This window comes from Sciurus carolinensis, chromosome 7, assembly GCF_902686445.1.
Source record: "Sciurus carolinensis chromosome 7, mSciCar1.2, whole genome shotgun sequence".
NCBI lineage: Eukaryota > Metazoa > Chordata > Mammalia > Rodentia > Sciuridae > Sciurus > Sciurus carolinensis.
In genome coordinates, this window is record NC_062219.1 from 38,872,346 (window position 1) to 38,890,913 (window position 18,568).

Here is an 18,568-nt window from a genome sequence, read left to right on the forward strand (position 1 = left end):
ACTGAAGGTAATAAAGCCTGAGAACATTTCATTCATACAGGATTTACCTGGCTTTTAACTATATCCTCTATACTGTTTAAAATTATAAGCCAAGAGGAAAAATAAAGAAACTGCCAGAAGAATCCTGTTCTAGTCATTGACACATTTAAATCAGATCCATTCATAGAACCAGAGACCCTAATAATTCCTCTAGACTGTAAAAGGTGAACTCGCTCCTTTCAGGTGGCCATGTCTAAATTACTTCAGGAAGATGGGACTCAGGGCTGTGGCATCTAATCTCCAGATAAGATGATTCTACACAGCCTAGCTTCACAAAATCCAATTACAGTATTTTATAAATCTTATGAAAATGTATAAAATGGGCTGCCTAGTTCCTGGCAGGAAAACAGTACAATATTAACAACATTCTTCCTTTCTTTCTTTCTACAGAATCAGAAGATAGATACCCCAGGCTAAGATTCCAAGATGAATTCTTCCAAAGCTTCCCTTGGCAGTTCACTGGTTTACTCCTTTTTATATATCTCCATTTTCTCTGTGGCGCACTCTGTCCTCCTCACTGGTATCATAAACAGCTGTCACCTGAGGTCCTCCTGCCCTCAGAACAGGTTTTTTATATCCTTTTGTAGATGTTTCCTATTTCTAGTTCCAAGCTATGCTTCTTTCTTCTCATCTGTGGCAGTTCCTGGTCCACGCCTTTCCACAAGATGCATACAGTTATCTCTGGTCCCCATGGGGAGCACTATCACAAGCTACCAATTTCAGGAACATGTACTTATTGCCCAGCTGCAAAATAAAAATGTGTGCCAGTTGAACTTTTCAGGATAAACTTAACTTGTACACCTGAATTAGTACAAAATTAAATTAACTACCTTCCATTGGCACAGGTGGACAAGAGAGAAAAATTCTAAAAATGCAACATTACCAAAAAAAAAAAAAAAAAAAAAAATTCAAACCAAAAAAACAAAACAAGACTTCCCTCTAGAGTCTAAGATTTTAAAATCCTTAAAAATCTGATATACCTTATCCATTTCTGAATGTCTTGAACCTTGACCTAATACCCAGTATACATGGTTGAATGAACTTTCCAACATAGTCAGTGAGCCTGACATGCTTGATTGCAGGCAATATTTGTAACATCACACTGGACAAATCCTATGCACTTGTCAAAGTCACAAATCAAACATGTTTCATGAGTTTCCTATTGCTGCTATAACAAAATACCACAAATTCAGTGGGTTGAAATTAAAAATAAACACAGAGGTACTGTCCTAGGTGCCACAGGTTGGAAATCTGACATGGGTCTCACTGTTTTCCCTTGGGAGCTTCTAGGAGGGATGAGTTTTCTTGTGTTCTCTAACTTCTAGAAGTGGTTTATTTAAAAAAAAATATTATTTTAATCAAGGTCCTTTTCTCTATTTGCAAAGCCAGCAGTACTGACTGAGGTTCTACTTTATGCTGTCATTTTTCTAGTTATCTCTACTCTGCCTCCTCCTATCACTATTGAGGTCTCTTGTGATAACTCCTGGGCAACCTCATTAATCCAGGCAGATCTACTTAAGGCCAGTTGATTAACCTTAATTCCACCTACAGCCTTAATTTACCTTTGTCATATAATCTAATGGATTTGGGGGTAACAGGATTAAAAATGTGTGCTAGTTGAACTTTTCAGGATAAACTTAACACGTACACCTGAATTAGTACAAAAATTAAATTAACTACCTTCCATTGGCACAGGTGGACAAGAGAAAAATTCCAAAAATGCAACATTACTAAAAAAAAAAAAAAAAAAAAAAAAAAAAAATTCAAACCAAACCAAACCAAACAAAACAAAATAAAACAGGACTTCCCTCTAGAGTCTAAGATTTTAAAATCCCTGAGGTAAAGACTCTGGTATACCTTACCCATTTCTGAATGTCTTGAGCCTTGACCTAATACCCAGTATACATGGTTGAATGAATTTTCCAACATAGTCATAGATGTCTTGGGGCCTGCTTTTCTGCCTATCACAGATGGAGAACAGATAATGGAAAAAGGCAAGAAAGGAAGCTGCAATTCAAAAAGGGGATTTTTGAGGATTCATGTAGTATTGTCAGATGTGGTCAATGCACACACTGGAGGGAAAGGCGGGGAGTGTTAAAGGATGTGGTACTGGTTAGAGGTTCTGGTTCTGAGAAAACATTATGAATCTCAACATTATGAGATCTTCATTTTACATATGAGGAAACTGATGGACAAAGATTCCAAATAACTTGCTTAACATCACACAATTATGAAAATGTATAGCCACTAATTGAACTCAGCTCATTTGGACCCCTAAGCCAACCAGTAATCAGAAAGATGTGGCAAAGTGCCCCTGAGTGGTTCAATTTCCAGAAACAAACAAACAAACAAATAAAATTATCCTAAGGACAGATTCAAAAGGGAATCCCTGGTATATGTCAAATACATGGTTATTAAAAAAATATTTACAATAATAAAACGTGGAAAGACCTATATGTCTAACAACATTAAGTTGGACCATAGAGTTTTGCTGTTTTTACAGGTTAAAAATGGTCAACTACCAGCAACCTGAGCTTGTAGTTTTTTTTTTGTTTGTTTGTTTGTTTAGTAATGTTGCATTTTTGGAATTTTTCTCTCTTGTCCACCTGTGCCAATGGAAGGTAGTTAATTTAATTTTTGTACTAATTCAGGTGTACATGTTAAGTTTATCCTGAAAAGTTCCTTCCAACCTGAGCATCTGTGTCACAGTTTCCAAGGACCAGGCAAAGTCAGGTCAGTGGACAATGGTCATTATTGTATTTGAAAACATAAGCAAAAGAGACAGCTATGAATTTCATGCTTGGTTCTTGATTCCATAATTTATACATAAACATAAGAAGGAAGCATAGAAAAGACAGTATATGGTTTTTTTTTAATTAATTATCTGAACAAGCAAAAAAGAACTTTGGAAAATTATTAGGTCTTTTAATTTATTAGGACCTGTTCTGCACTGGTCTTATACTTAATTAGTGTATGTGCCCCCATCTCTCCTTAACAGTCCATCTCTTCCTTCCATCTTTCTGTATCACAAGACCATCTGGCCAGGGTTCAGGAGGCTGAACAGTACAGTACTCTCCATACCTTGTTGTCTACAGAGGTAAGATGGTTTCCATGGCATCCAAATAAGTGAAAATCAGAGAGGCAAAAATTGTTTATGTCTCTAGATCTTTCAAAGAAAGGAGTACTCTCACTTACGAACAGAAGAATCTGTTTCCAATGACAGTCCTGTCCTTACACTGGAAATTATTGCATTCAGCTATGACAGTTTGGTGACCTTAACCAGAAACTCAGGTCATATACCAAACATCTTTCTGATTACTGGTTGGCTTAGGGGTCCAAATGAGCTGAGTTCAATTAGTGACTATACATTTTCATAATTGTGTAATGTTAAGCAAGTTATTTGGAATCTTTGTCCATCAGTTTCCTCATATATAAAATGAAGATCTCATAATGTTGAGAAAATTAGAAGATAAACACAGTGAAAATTTCTGAGCCTGGTGGAAAGTAAGTGCTTAATGAACATTATTATCATTAATAACAATTTCCTCATTGTAAGTATCTATTTGATTAGAGTTGTGTGTTGAAAGAATCATGACATGTCAGCAAAAAGGTTTTATTCCATAAATGGAGCAGTGATAGACTATTGATATGATAGATTATTATAAGTTGCTTAAAGGAGAAAGACCTTATCTGATCACTTTGATACATGCCATAAAAATGTTTGATAAATTAAACTACCATATCATATTTTTAAATGAGCAAAATCAAAACAACAACAACAAAAAATCCAACAACTAGAAAACTAAAAATAGAATGAGTTTCCTTAACACAATGATGAATTTTTAGTGATTCCTTGATATTAATTAGAAATATACTTCTCAAAAAGCAATGCAACTCTTGGGCTGGTGTTGTGGCTCAGTGGTAGAGCACTTGCCTGGCGTGTGTGAGGTCCTGTGTTCAACACTTAGCACCAATGTAAATAAATAAAATAAAAGATCCATTGGCAACTAAAAAAAAATTAAAAAAAAAAAAAAAAAGCAATGCAACTCTTGGGCTGGAGTTGTGGCTCAGTGGTAGAGCACTTGCCTGGCATGTGTGAGGCCCTGTGTTCAATACTCAGCAGCACATGTAAATAAATAAAATAAAAGATCCATTGACAACTAAAAAAAAATTAAAAAAAAAAAAAGCAATGCAACTCTTAAGAGAGTATATCAAAAGCAATTTCCTCACAGGAATGAAAACTGAGTGACTCCATGAGGTCACCTCCAGGTCTGCAGTAGCTGGCTAATTACTAAGTTCTGCCTGAACAAAGTCTCTATGAGGCCTCTGCCCTCCAGTTCTTTGGAAGAGATTCCACAGGTTCTCGGGAGAGCTCTCTACCAGCACCCACAAGCTCCACCTCACTCTTTTTGCTCTGGTTGCGCTGGGAAGACAAGGGCTTAAGAGCATTTCCTGTGAAACTTTAAAGGTTGCCAGATATGATATCTATGATCCCACTAAATTACAATATAGAGGCTAACCTAACATCATGTCAAGTCATGAGGCCAAGTCAGAAATATTTAAAGGCATAAAGAAAAATCTGTGGTGGAGATAAATTCAGAAACACTATATACACTGTGGAAAGACAGCTTGGAAACCCCAAAGAGGAAGGAGCAATTGCCTGTACCTCAATGGAGGGGCACTTTTCACAGCATTGTGAGGCAACAACTAGAGTTGTTTATTAAATTATTAATTATTAAATGAGTTTGGGTGAACATTGGCTAAAATTTGGAGAAAAACACTTCAGGGACCCAAGTGCTTGGCAATGGTCTCTTAAGTAATGAAGTTCTCCTAAAGTTCTTATAACAGAAACCAAAAGCAATATTTTAAAAAAGAAGAGTAACGAGCCAGGGGTGTGACTCAGTAGTAGAATGCCTGCCTAGCATGCAGGAGGTCTTCAGTTCTGTCCCCAGCACTGCAAAAAAAAAAAAGCAAAATACTAACCAATATGAATATAAAAATTTCTATTTCATAGTTTATATTTGGCTTTGCTCTGAAATCTCTAGTCAAAGCAACAGATAAAAGAGTTTTAAATACTGAAAAGAAAGAATGAAAACTTATTAGATGAATTGTCTACCTGAAGAACCAATATTATTATAAAAATGTCAAAAATTCATAAAATTTGCTCAGTAAAGGTGTCAGATATAATTATTATGCTTATGATGGAAGTTCCATGCATAGTGGTATTCAACTACAAAATAGCAAGGGATAAATACAATGATATATATAGTTAAAGTCAGCCTCAGCAACTTACTGAGTGAGATCCTGTCTCAAAATAAACAATAAAAAGGGATGGGGATGTGTCTTAGTGGTTGAGTGCCCCTGGGTTCAATTCCTAATACCAAAAATAAAAATAAAAATAAAAATAAAAAGCTTCCTTGAAGTATGTAAGTGAAAGCTTGGGTAAAGAAAGAGACATAATGCTCTCATATAGGAAATCTCGCACTTTAAAAAATTTCATTTCTCTTCACATCAATGTTTAAATTAAATGTCATTTTAAAAGATAAAATTGTTTTGGAGAAGGAACACTTGCCAAATTGATAACCAGGTTTATGTAGAAGCATAAAGAAATACATAAGACTATACAAAATTATGTTTAAAAAAGAGTAGGAACACTCTTCTGATGTATAAAGCCACAGCAAGGAAAACATTGCAGCATCATGACTAAAAAACAGGAATTAAGTGTAAAACAAAGAACCATCATAAATCAGTGAGAAAAGGTTGACTTTTCCCATAAATATCATGTAACTTCAGGTTAGTGGGTTGGCTGGTCATCAGGCCAAATAGCAAATGAGAGTTTGGGCCTGCCCCCTAATCACTATGCAAACTGTATAAGTAACTTTACTTCATCCAAGACAGTTTACTAGGGTGTAAAATAAGGATGGTACTGAACTTCCACAGAGAGTTACTGTAAAGAATAGATGAGCCAATTCAGGAAAAGAAATTTGCACTGAGAAAAGCAAGGGCTCAAGGAACATTAAAAATTATTATTAAATGAGACTGGGTGAACATTGGCTGAGACTTGGAGAAAATTTAGATCACTCTCAAATCCCCGTGGATAGATTCACGATGTAATAAAGTTGAGCATGGTGGCACACAGCCTATAGTCCCAGCTACTCAGGAAACTGAGGCAGGAGGATCACTTGAGCCTAGGAGCACAGGGTCAGACTGGGCAACATAATGAGATTCTGTTTCCTTTAAAGGAAAAAAATAATAATAATAAAAAATAAAGTTGCAAATATCTTTGAAGAAAATATACTTGAAGAAATAACTTGGTCTCTATTGGTGACACACGCTTCTTAATTTACTGGCTTGAATGTAAAAAGCGCAATTAAAATGTTCAATGCTGTTATTTAGCATCTTAAGAGTACCTTCTGGAAAATCTAAGTCACAAGCTGTTACAGTGAAAAAGAAAAAGAAAAAAAAAAAGATGTGTCAAGGAAGAACTGATTCTGTATTTTATCCTCTGACAGATGTCATGCAGTATGTGACACTTCCCTTCCTCCAAGCATGACATAAGCAATGTTTTGAATATTTGTTAATAGTATTTGATATTATTTAATATTGTTAGTATTTGACTAACGTGAGTCATAACTAAACTCTATAATGCACGTGCCTCGAGGCAGGGAAGTTGTCTACTTTATGGAATGTTTCACCTCCGACCCTACTAGTACTTGCACGGAGCAGGCCTCACGTATGTGTGGAATGAATGACTAATCCAGGTTACTGTCAACTGAGTAAAGGAAGGCACAGGTGATTTTTGATTGTTTGGTCAGCATTCAATTTATATTAGCCATAAAACCAGTGGGTATTTGGAGTGGAACTACATGTGTGCCCAGGTGTAATATTTAATCCCAGTGGTGGTGAGGGTGGTAGTTTATCTCTTTAAGTTTCAGCCTTATCATTCAAATTACAGCTCAAGGGTAAAGGAAACTCTATAATCACTTTTTTTTTCTTTTGTACTAAGAAACAACAATGCTCTTAGGAAAACAGAGGACACTAAAGTTTTATTTAACTTTGACCTTACTTTTCTCCCAGAGTCAATTTGGGGTTTTCTTTTCTTTTCTTTTTTTTTTTTTTTTTTTTTTTTGGTGCTGGGGATCGAACCCAAGACAAGCACTCTACCGACTGAGCTATCTCCCCAGCCCCAATTTGGGGTTTTCATGAAGAAGAGAGCTGGGTATGAATTCCTGCTCCATGGTGGACTTTGGCAAACAACTCAGCTTCTCAGCATTTGTAAAAATGGGCTACAACTTCCTGTAGTAGACCATGGTGCGTCATAAATTAAATAATGAAATAAGGCATCTGGTCCATAGGGCACACTCATCCAAAATAGGTTCTTTCTGCTCTTCCCCATGATGTTGCTTCTCCATTTCCTACTCTTTTCCACCTTCAGAAAGCTCTTTTCCTTTTTATAAATGGATCAAGGACTTCACTTGATAAATTTATACTTCAGAAGAAAATATAGAAACTATAAAAGCCAATTCTATCAAAATCAACTAGAATCTTGGTCTTAGTTCATTTGGGCTGCTACAAACACATTACGAACTGGTAAAAACATCAAAAAAAAAATCAGAAATTTATTTCCCATAGTTCTGGAGACCAAAAAGTCCAAGACCAAGGTGCTAGCAAATTCAAAGCCTGGTAAAAGTCCTCTCCTGGTTCACAGATGGCACATGCTCACTGTGTCCTCGAATGGTGGAAGGGGCGATGGAGTCTTATTCACAAGGGCTTCACTTTCAGGATCTGATGACCTCCCCAAAGACCCCCCACCTAATATCATTACCTTATGGATGATGATTTCAATAGATGAATTGGTGGTGGTGTACAAATTCAGACCATAGCAATCATTTTTAAATACAGATGAACAAAAAGAAGAAAATACCTCCATTCAGAGAACCAATGTTTGTGTTCTGGTAAATATACTTCCAGTAGCTCTCCATCCCCTATTTAGATGTATATAGGTACATTTTTATTTATTTATTTATTGTAAACAAATGGGATACTATAGGTACATTTTAAAAATAAAAATGTAATCAATCTATAAATATGGCCAACCTACTTTTCTACTATAATATTATGTGAAGGTTTACATGTCATTAAGTATTTCCCTACATATTTTAAGATGACACATTGTATATAGGTAAGTTTTTAAAATAAAAATGTAATCAATCTATAAATATGGCCAACCTACTTTTCTACTATAATAATATTATGTGAAGATTTTACATGTCATTAACTATTGTCCTACATATTTTAAGATGACACATTGTAATCCACTTTGTCATTTGTTATTTTTATTTTCCTGCTTTATTTTAACAAAAAAATGTAATAATGATCACTGTAGTTAAATCTTCTAATATGCTTATAATTGTTTCTTTAGGGTAAACTTCTGCAGGCAAAATTGTAGAGTCAAAGGGTACACAAAAAGCACCGCTCTTGATAAAAATGACCAAACTGCCCTCCAAAAAGATTCAATCACATTACTCTCCCATCATCAATATATTTATGGTTCGAATATTTGTGTTACCAAAATTCACATGTTCAAATCCTCCCCATCGAGGTCATGGTAAAAGGAGTTGGAAACTTTGTGAGGTGATTAGTTCAGACAGAGCTCTCATGAATATGATCAGTGCCCTAAGAGAACCCCAAGAGAGACCTCTTGCCACTTCCCCATGGGAGGTGACAGCTAGAAGATTAAAATGGAGGTCTCTGAAGAAGTGGGCCTACACAAGACTTTGAAATTGCCAGTGCCTTAATCTTGAAATTTCTAGCCTCCAGAACTATGAGACATATCTGGTTTATAAGCCACCTAGTCTATAGTATTTTGCTAAAGCAGCCCAAACAGACTAAGGCAGAGTAAGTGTATTTTTTCCATGTACTCTGCTCAGTTCACTTCTAATTTGATTTTTCAAAGCTTAAAAATCACTGACCATAAGCTGTTGTCCAACATTTTGGGGCATTCTCTTGCAGTGAAATTTTCCATAATACAAGTATGGTAAACACAATACATGAATCAGGGAATGACACTTGCATGATGCAGACCACGAGGTTATAATGGGACTAAGCGAAACATCATTTAGAGTGGGACAGGGCTTTTCAGACACTCAGTCATTATACCCCTGTTCTAACAATGACAAGAACAGTTTACAATATACTATGCTAATGGGAATACTGGGACTGTGGAAGGGCAGGGATTAGGACTGTGAAGGAGTTTCCTTGAGCCAAAGTCAGCATGATCACAGCTAGGCTTGCTCGGGATGCTGGTTTCCCAGATACTTCCTTGTAGGCATCCATACCCCATTGGTTGTAAAGAAATGTATCTCTAGACTCTAAATCCCTTTTTCCCTTTGAACAATTTTTCTGTAGAACGAGGTCACCACACTCTTGATAGCTGGATTTTTTAAAAGTAGGATAGTTTTTGCAAACAGGACGGATAGAAATACCAAGAGCGATGATGTTGAAAACAGAACCTATGAGAAGAAAAAGCAACACCAGCCCAGTGAAGCCCAAGAGTGGTCCAGGATCCCTGCTGGAGGCTTCAGAAGCTGATAAGTCTCATGAAATAGAACCTTTACTCTACTCCCTGGGTCTGTTCATTAACTGCTTGGAATGTAGAACCAAGAAATTGGTTCTTCAGATTACAACATATTTACAAATACTGTGGAGTAGGAGAGCGTGCCACATGATAATGGCATATGAAAAACTCGGTTTCCTCCTATTTAGGATTCTTACTCTGCTTTCTTTCTACCCTGATTTCTCAATATTTTCTAATTATTAATCTGAGAATTATAAAACAAGTTAATTACCACATAAATGGGAGGTGTTAGATCTTGGGTTTTAAGAATTATGATGCCTTTTACAATCATGCACATAAGCATCTTACAATGGTTATGCATTTTAAATTTTACGTATTTAATTTTATTTATGTATTTTTCATTGTGTGATTCATTAGCTGTGGCATCACTGATTCCTGACTTTTCTATTCTTAAGCTCTAAATCTTGACATGTCTCAGATAACATCTCTCCCTCCCAGTAAATTTGTTTTGGGAAATCTATGACACAGCAGGTACATTTCCTGGAGTTTCATATGCCTAAGAATGCCTTGTCTTTAAATCTGAAAAACAACTTTCACTCACAACTCTGGAGAAGATGCCACAGCCCTGGTGTTCACTTCTGAGAAGTCTCTGCCTAACACTCTTCTTTACTCATCTCCTGGCAACTTTTTAAAAGGACTTATTTTTATTTATTTATTTTTACTATTTATCCATGATCCATAAATATTTGCTACAGTTTACCTGAGTGCTGAGTTTACCCCCTAATCCTACCCTGAATATGATGAGCTCTTTTAATTCCTATACTCAGGCATAAATTTCAGCCCCTGAAAGCATGCTCCCTGTCTCACACAGAACTTCAATTAATACGTCACAAAAACTTTAATATGATTTCCTTGATGGTCCCACGAAGGACAGGGCTAACTATTTCCATCCAGATAATTTCAGCTTATTTTATAGCCAAATGCTTGAATAGAAAAGTATCAGTTAGGATTGGTGTTTTTGTTTTATTTTTATCTTTGGTGCTGGAGACTGAACCCAGGACCTCCCGTATGGCAAGCACGCTTCTACCAGTAAGCCACACTCAGACCCCTCATTAGGTTCTTTTCACATGACAGTTCTTTTTAATCCTGAATTCTTTGATTCTTTGAGCTCTGAAGTCCCAGAATAATCATTACTTTTCAATAGAAGAGCAATACCATTCTACATTTATGGCTTGAGCTATTTGTGTTTAGAAATTAATTTATCAAAATAACAGTCTTGGCTTTCTTAACCTGATATGTGAAACAAAAGGCAAATGGCAGATGTAAAATCTTCACACGTGTGGCTTGTAAAAAGCCACCCTTTCCTACCCTGAGAAAAAATAGTCTGTGTATGGAAATATGTCAAAGTTGACACTGTGGAAGATAACTTAGTGGTTGGTTACATTCATTTGTCATGAAAACCAAAAATCCGTAGAAGGGAAAATAGATTTCATTCGTTTTTTATTGTCTTTATTTTTCTTGTTAAGGTTCTTTTGAATTCAGGAAGAAAAGTGGATTTGAAATGACTAACACAGACATTACAGACTAATTATCGACAAGTTAAATTCATTCTTCATACTGCAAAGCTTCTCCTTAAACAAATCTTTGATCATGTTAATCACAAAACTGGCCATAGTCTAAGTCCTTTGTGTTTTATATAATGACTTCCCAAGTATAATTCTCCTAAAATTCCTACTATACTTTTCAGGTTTCTTGGCATTATCCTTTTTATATTAAAATATTACATAATCATAATATATTTTATTCCAATTTAGCTTGCTTCCCTTACTTATAAAATTCCTTCATCTCTTTCCATTCTTATACCTGTAGAGCTATATTTCAGATCAAGAACTTTCCTACAATGAGATATCATCCACATTGTAACATTCCATTCCTATCTCTATGTTCTCAGAAGTAAATATGTCCTATCTAAGACTTGGAATAAGCATTTGTTTAATATAAAAGTATCTTGGCATATATTTCAGGCCACTTCAATATATTTTGATGCTGTAATAGTTGAGTCATCTCCTGATACTCCATTTAGGAATACTCCAATATACTTGTGTCAAATTTCTTAATAGCTACTTTTAAAAAATATATTATGATACATTATTATTGAACGATTTCTTAAGAATTGTTGAATAAATGAAAAAGGAGTTCTATACATGAACAAATACAAATACAATCATGGAAGGGCTGAGTTCACTTGTTCTAGAAGCTTCGTTTCATGCTTACTGTGTGCCAAGCACCATGAGCGGTGCTAGATCTAGATCTATCTGATGCCATCTGCCTCAAGTAATTACTCTACTTATTTTTCCTACTTTGCTCTCAAAACCAAAACAAAACATTTACAGCATCAGCATCATGTTGTTATAATAAGGCAATTCCAGTGACTCAGTCTTTCCATTCCATTCTTTATCAGTATCTTAACTGCCTGTGTTCTAAGTGTCAGGAGACAGCAATGAGTTATGGCCCAAGGCTTAAGTGAGGCACAGATAAATCTAATTCACCAAGTTAAAGTATAACTTTTGTCAAGATATTCTTCTTTAGATCAGGCAGGTAACATTGTAGAGGTGGATGGAATACCTACAAAAAGTAATCACTCTCTTATATATTACTGACAGAACTTTCTATAATGTTCTTTTTGTAAAGCCCTTGCTTTTACTCTATTATTCAGTTCTATGCATTTTCTGATTATTGACATTTAAAACAATTGTACAATATTTAATATGCAAAAAAAGAAAACAAATTCCTTTGGAACTTCTATACTCAGAGAAAACAACTATCAATATAGTGTTATATATCCTACTCTTTTTAAATACACACATTATCATTTGTTGTCCATGAACAACTTGTTTTGACTCTCTGTGTGTTCCCTGGAGCACTTTATATGGATTAACTTCACACCTGTAATTTATAGACCTTTCAATTGCAATCTAGGTCCCTCTAGACAAATCCACTTGGCACCTCAAAAACAACTCCAAACGCAAATTCATTGTCTTCCTTCCTCCTTGTCGAGTTTCCCGATTTGTCAGTTCTTGACTCTCACTCCCTATACTGCTCAGCATACTCTGCTATTTCCCTAAGAAAAACCTCTCTCAGTGGACACTATCCTTAGGCCCAGTCTCAGCCCCGCTCTGTCTGACTTCCTCAGCTCAGATTCATCAGAGAGAATGAAGTCCCCAAGTTGCACCCCACTAATTACAGATGGAAATCTACATCCCTAGCAGGCAACAGATCTTTCCATTTTCATGTCTCTTCTCTCCCATAGACTACAGCCAGCAGTGAACTGGAACTGGGATGACCTTTAACTTGAGGTCTGATGCTCCACCTAGTGGTACAGAATGACATCCTTGGATGGGACTCTAAGCCTGGGTCAGATGCTATGAGGTCAAGCAAAACTAACTGCCAAGACCCAAATTTGTCATCTACAGGCAGATGTGGAAAGGGCTAAGGAGTCTTGGAATTCAGTGGCCCACTCAGAGGTTTGATCTAAGCACTCTATTCTCCTGAGGAAAAGTCCCAAACTTCCAAACCAGTTCTTGTCATTCCTGAGAGAAGAGGGCATGCTATAAGAGCATCTCTTTATTTATTGCTGCCAAATAAAATCATACCATTTTGACCAATGGCTACACTGTCACCTATACCTTTCAGAATGTTCATGAAACATAAACAAAAAAACAGGTATCCGTTCTTCTATGTATTCATTCTTCCATTCAATGCACATTTAGAGAGCACCTGTCATGCTGCAGATACTACAAGGCCTGAGTCACCCTAGCCTGCAAACACAGAATCAGATAAATCTATGGGGGATGGGTGGAAATCTAACCTGAACAGGGACAGGGAGGGTTTCCCAGAAGAAAAGGTGACTGAGCCATGATTCTGTGAGGTCAGGTAGAGTTAGTCAGGTAAAGACAAAGGTACTGTTTTGGACTCAATGATATATTTATAAGAGTACACCACATTAAAAAACCATTCTAACACCAAGAAATCACAAGCTAAACAGGATACAGAAGACAATTTTCATTCATTCTCTTCCTCTTTTTGGATATAAGGGATAATGTCAACACTTTAAAATTTTAAAGAGGAAGCTCATTAATCCCACCAAAGTCTCCAATACAGTGACAGTTTCTCATAGCATTTTCATGGGTTAAGATTAAAAGCACCCATTTAGCTGTGTTCGATGTCACATAATCACTTGGCCCACTGTAAGACCGCAAAGCACATGGACTTGGCTGCAGATTTCTCATCTGTCCCTGTCAGAGCAACGCCAGCAATGCAGGACTTACTACGACCTTGATGGCCATGGATTTTATCTTTGAGGAGCACAGTAAGAAAGTCACATGAAGCATGGAGACAAGGTATCTCTCTCTCTGTACCTTTGGCATTAATAGGGACTAAGTGTAGGGCCCTCCAGAACAAGCCCCCTTACTCTTCTCCAAGACAAGTCTTACATGCTGCATTGTAGAGTGTTCTCAGACACCTCCTTCAGTTTTCTTCTCCTCTGCCTAGTAATTTTGAGCATGCCATAACCTGTGTGCCATAACAAGTTCTGCCTCCAGGTGCCCTTTCTTTGCATTCTCTTTGGAAACTATTCCATGCTTACACATGAGAAAACAAGAGGAGGATGAATGATGTGAGTAAAGATAGATATGCCACCATTGCTAATGCAGTTTCAGATGCAATGGCTATTCTCAGAAACTACATAACACTGCGGACTTTTTCTAAGCTTCCCTTTAACTAACATGCCAAAGCATTTTTTTTTTCAATTGACAAGGCCATGTCTGCTCCCTATTCTCTTGTTGACTTATGTCAAAAAGTGCAGGTGCTTCTGTCAACACTTTCATGGATATGCCTATACACATTAAGAGAAATAATAAACATTTCTCCTACAGGGAAAGTAACCATTCATTACATAATGTTTATTAGCATACAATATGTGTTAGGCACTGTGCTAGATGACAGGAATGCAAAGTTGAATGAAACATGTCATTATCTCATTATTATTCTTTTACATAAGATGTTACATAAATAAAGAAGAGCCTGAGGCATGTAGTAGCTGCTCAATAAAAGGATATAAATTAGTTTTCTAAAAACAATTACAGATTTTGAAAATGAAAATACTGCAGTAGTGCTAACAATACTTACCAATACTATAATATCTCTTCAGTTCTGTACGTCTGATTTCCTTTAACTGATTATTTTTTCTTTTTTTCTTCTCATCAGTAACATATTCCTCTTCTACAGCAATGTTGCATTTGTCTGGTTCCAAAATGAGTGCATTAGTATCTTCTTTCCCAGGATGAGTCCTTGTGGCTACAGCTGAGGCTGTTTCTGCGTTTTGTTTGGCTTGCTTTTTCTTTTTCAATCTAAAAATAAGGGGGGGAAAGGGAAAAACAATGGAGACATGATTTGTTAGAAGGAATCCTATTAATTTCATGTTGTAAGCTTTGAAAACTAATTAGCTGATATAGAAAACACATTCTTTATGATACTCTTAATTACATTTCCTGGTTTTAAAATTTTCTCATCATGTAGGAAGTCTTCTGACTTCATGAGGAAGGCCTGTAGACCTTCCTCAGATGTATCCACTTACATATCATGAAAGTAATAGGAATGTCCTAGGGCTTAGGAAAATGAGATTCTCTATAGGCTGTTAAATGTTGAGTGCTTTAAAAAAAAAAAAACGAGATATACAGTCATCTTATTAGAATACTATGATAGGAGTGTTACATTTTTTTTTAAGCGCTTTTTGTGTTCAGTGGTACCTCTGGACTAAGGGGAAGCACATAAATAAAACAAGTCCTTTAATTGGCTCACATGCTCACTATCAAGGTTTGGCAAGATGTGAACTGGTTCAAGTCTGAATAATTATTTTCCTTTATATATATTATTACAGGAATATTAAAGAAAGAGCAGCATTTCATGATAGAAAATGCCAAAATGACAATGTATAATTATCACTGATTACTAATAATAGCTGATAATTACTACCAATAGCTGACTGACACCTTAGTAAACATATTTGATGCTTTCATTTTTATCTTTGGAGTCCAAGATGTATGAAATAAAGTTTGTCACAATTCACTGAAATCCAGTAATTCAAAATAAATTTCCAGTTGATGCATTATTCTGTAATTATCCCATGTGTCAATTCTGTGCTTCTGATCCTTCTTGAGAATATTTGTGTTTAGAAAAGTGTAAACCCTTTGTTCTAGAACAAGGGACTTGGACTCTCTGTGGTACTCTGCTTATCTACACAATTTTTTTTTTTTTTAATGAGGACACTTCTTCCTGTAGACAGAAATTATCTAGGCACAATTTGCTTTCTCTTATTTCTATTTCCTTTGTCCTGTTATGCATCTAGACAATGGATGAGGAAATGTATAGGTAGGAAACTGACATAACTGAAGGATAATACAGAGGTAAGATTTGGTCTTCTGCTGCTTTGCTCTGTGACACTAGACAAATCCATCTGACAGTCAAGAAAGATCTCTCCTTGAGGCTGGGACCCATTAGAGAGCTCTGGACTCAGTCTAGAAACCAAACTCCTCCAGCCTCAGTCATTAAAAGTGACAATTATTTCCTTGGCTATCAGCAGAGTTTTTAAAATAAGGATTAGCTGAGAGATCATATGTCAACATATGATATAAACAAACAGAACCAAAAATAGTAAAATATCCCCTAATACAATCACATATTAACATAAGAACTAAGCATGGTAAGATACATGACACATACTGCTTTGGGGACAAAGGTCCCCTATTCCAACAAGATATTTCAAGCAGGCTGTTACACAATGAACACTGAGAAGTAGTTCTTAGATTTTTTTTTTCCCCTAATAACTAGTACATGGCCCAAGAGATAAGACAGTTGTAAAAAAGTCACAGATGACTTTTTATGTTTGCTTATTATTAGCTACCTTTTTATGTTTGCTTGTTAAAAAAAATCACAAACCAAATAAAATCAGAGACTCATAAAAAGGGACTGTTTCAGTTAATATGATTTTTATCTTGTATCATCTGATCTTAAATTCTTTTTCTGGAAAAAGAGTAGATAGTTCTTTATAAAGTTGAGTCTGATAATGACTAATAAAACAATTTTTCTCTTGATCAATATTACTAAATGAGGCTTAAATTAATGTGTATGAGCCTAGATAATATACAGACATCATCTCTATACAGGGAGGTTTGTCTCTGCAGAAAGTTGGTCTCTGTCCAAAATGCTTGCAATGGATGGTCTGATATTATTTTCTAATACATTTGCTGATCAAAACATGCATGAAATGAACCTTTTGCACCATTCAAAAATGATTTTTCTGGGAGAGAAAACAGATGTTAAAAATTAGTTTTATGCAGTCTGAGGTATGCTGCCTTTTAATCTTCTGAGTATTTTTCACTTTACGTTCATTGAAATGTCCTCATTTCACTGCCTCCACCATAATTAGAGTCACTCAGATCTAGGGCACGTGTTTTGATGAACAGAGTACTGTTTGGGGACATCTCATTAGAGACTGATTTTCACACAGAGAAATAACAAAATGGGATACATTGTTTTGTTCATTTTTCTCCCTTTTCCACGTGGAACATTATTGTCAACACATATACAGTCAGAGTTGTTTTTTCAGAAAGAAAAAAAAAAGGCCAGCAACCAAACTTGTGTAACAGAAAATAGAGCACAATTTAATTCTTGAGAGATTCTACAATCATCTACAACTTTTGACTAGAGTACTGCTGAGGGTTTATTTCTATGGTGGTTATACATATAATTGAAACATTCTGATCTTGCAACTGGAAATCAGATGGGTTTATGGAAACATGTAAAATCCCTCATTTCAGCACAGAAATGTAGTTTTGACACCTTTTCTAAAGGTGAATGTCTAACAACCTAGGAATGTGGTAGGGTTGATGCTCTTCAAACATTCTTCTTTAGAACTTTTGTTCTCTAGTCCTTCTCTTTTGTTTTTCAAGTCAATATCTACCATGGTAATTAATTCTCACAATAGGGACTTGTTATCACTAAATTAAGGTAAACTGGAGGAAAAAAATGGTCTTGCAGAAAAATAAACTTCCACTTATTTCACGAAAGCTTTTTAAATGACATCAACTATACACTTATTTATATTGTGAACTAAAAACAATACTTGGCAAATCATCTTACAGATGACTGACTGAAAAAATATTAATAGACATGTAACATTTGATTGCTGTGAGCACAAGTTAAAAATCCAATAAACAGAAACCTCCAAACCTTTATTTGTACTTTTCTTTCTTTAAAATAAATCACAATTACATAAAACAAGTGTTTTAAATTCAACCCCCTCTCACTATTGTAGCCCTGACAGTTCTAATTCCTAAATCTCTCCTCATCCAATTCACCTTCTCTTCTTGATCTCTGTTCCCACTGACCAGGTCAGCCTTTCATCATCTCCGTCTGCCTACTTTTTACAATATTATTTATGATTCTTTATTATGAAAGTAACACATGTTCACACTAGAAACCTTTCAAAATATAGGAAAATAAAATGAATAATGATTGCTAAAACCAAGAAGCAATCATGGTTTGAGAAAGATAAATGACAGCCAGAAGAGAAGGGAAATGACACCAATCAGACCTTCCCCAAGCGCAGAAGAATGACATGATGATTCTGAACTTCCTATTTGTATCTTCCCATAATGGAATATTGAAAAACTTTTTTTATTCTTGACTCTCTTGGCTTTTTTACATTAAAATAGTGAAGGCACTTAGAGGATACAACTATACCTCATTTTCTTCCTGCTAGTGTCCCTGCTCACAGTCAGCAGACTGACTGAGAGGTGAATGAGGTGATGATGCTAAAGAAATCACTCAATTTCTTGTTTAATGAAAACTGTTTTTCCTCTGAAGCTTTTTCCTTTCCTAAAGGAAAAGAGT

The 18,568-nt window shown here is 35.7% G+C and overlaps 1 protein-coding gene across 5 annotated transcripts in view; it reads right to left on the reverse strand.

Annotated features, from left to right (window-relative positions):
* Ncoa7 (nuclear receptor coactivator 7) overlaps positions 1–18,568 on the reverse strand; it is a 146,054-nt gene that overhangs the window by 60,641 nt on the left and 66,845 nt on the right. For all 5 annotated transcript variants that reach the window (XM_047558040.1, XM_047558041.1, XM_047558039.1 and 2 more), the window contains exon 3: positions 14,804–15,024. In XM_047558040.1, coding sequence (XP_047413996.1) covers positions 14,804–15,024 — 221 coding nt within the window. The remainder of the gene's footprint in view (positions 1–14,803; positions 15,025–18,568) is intronic.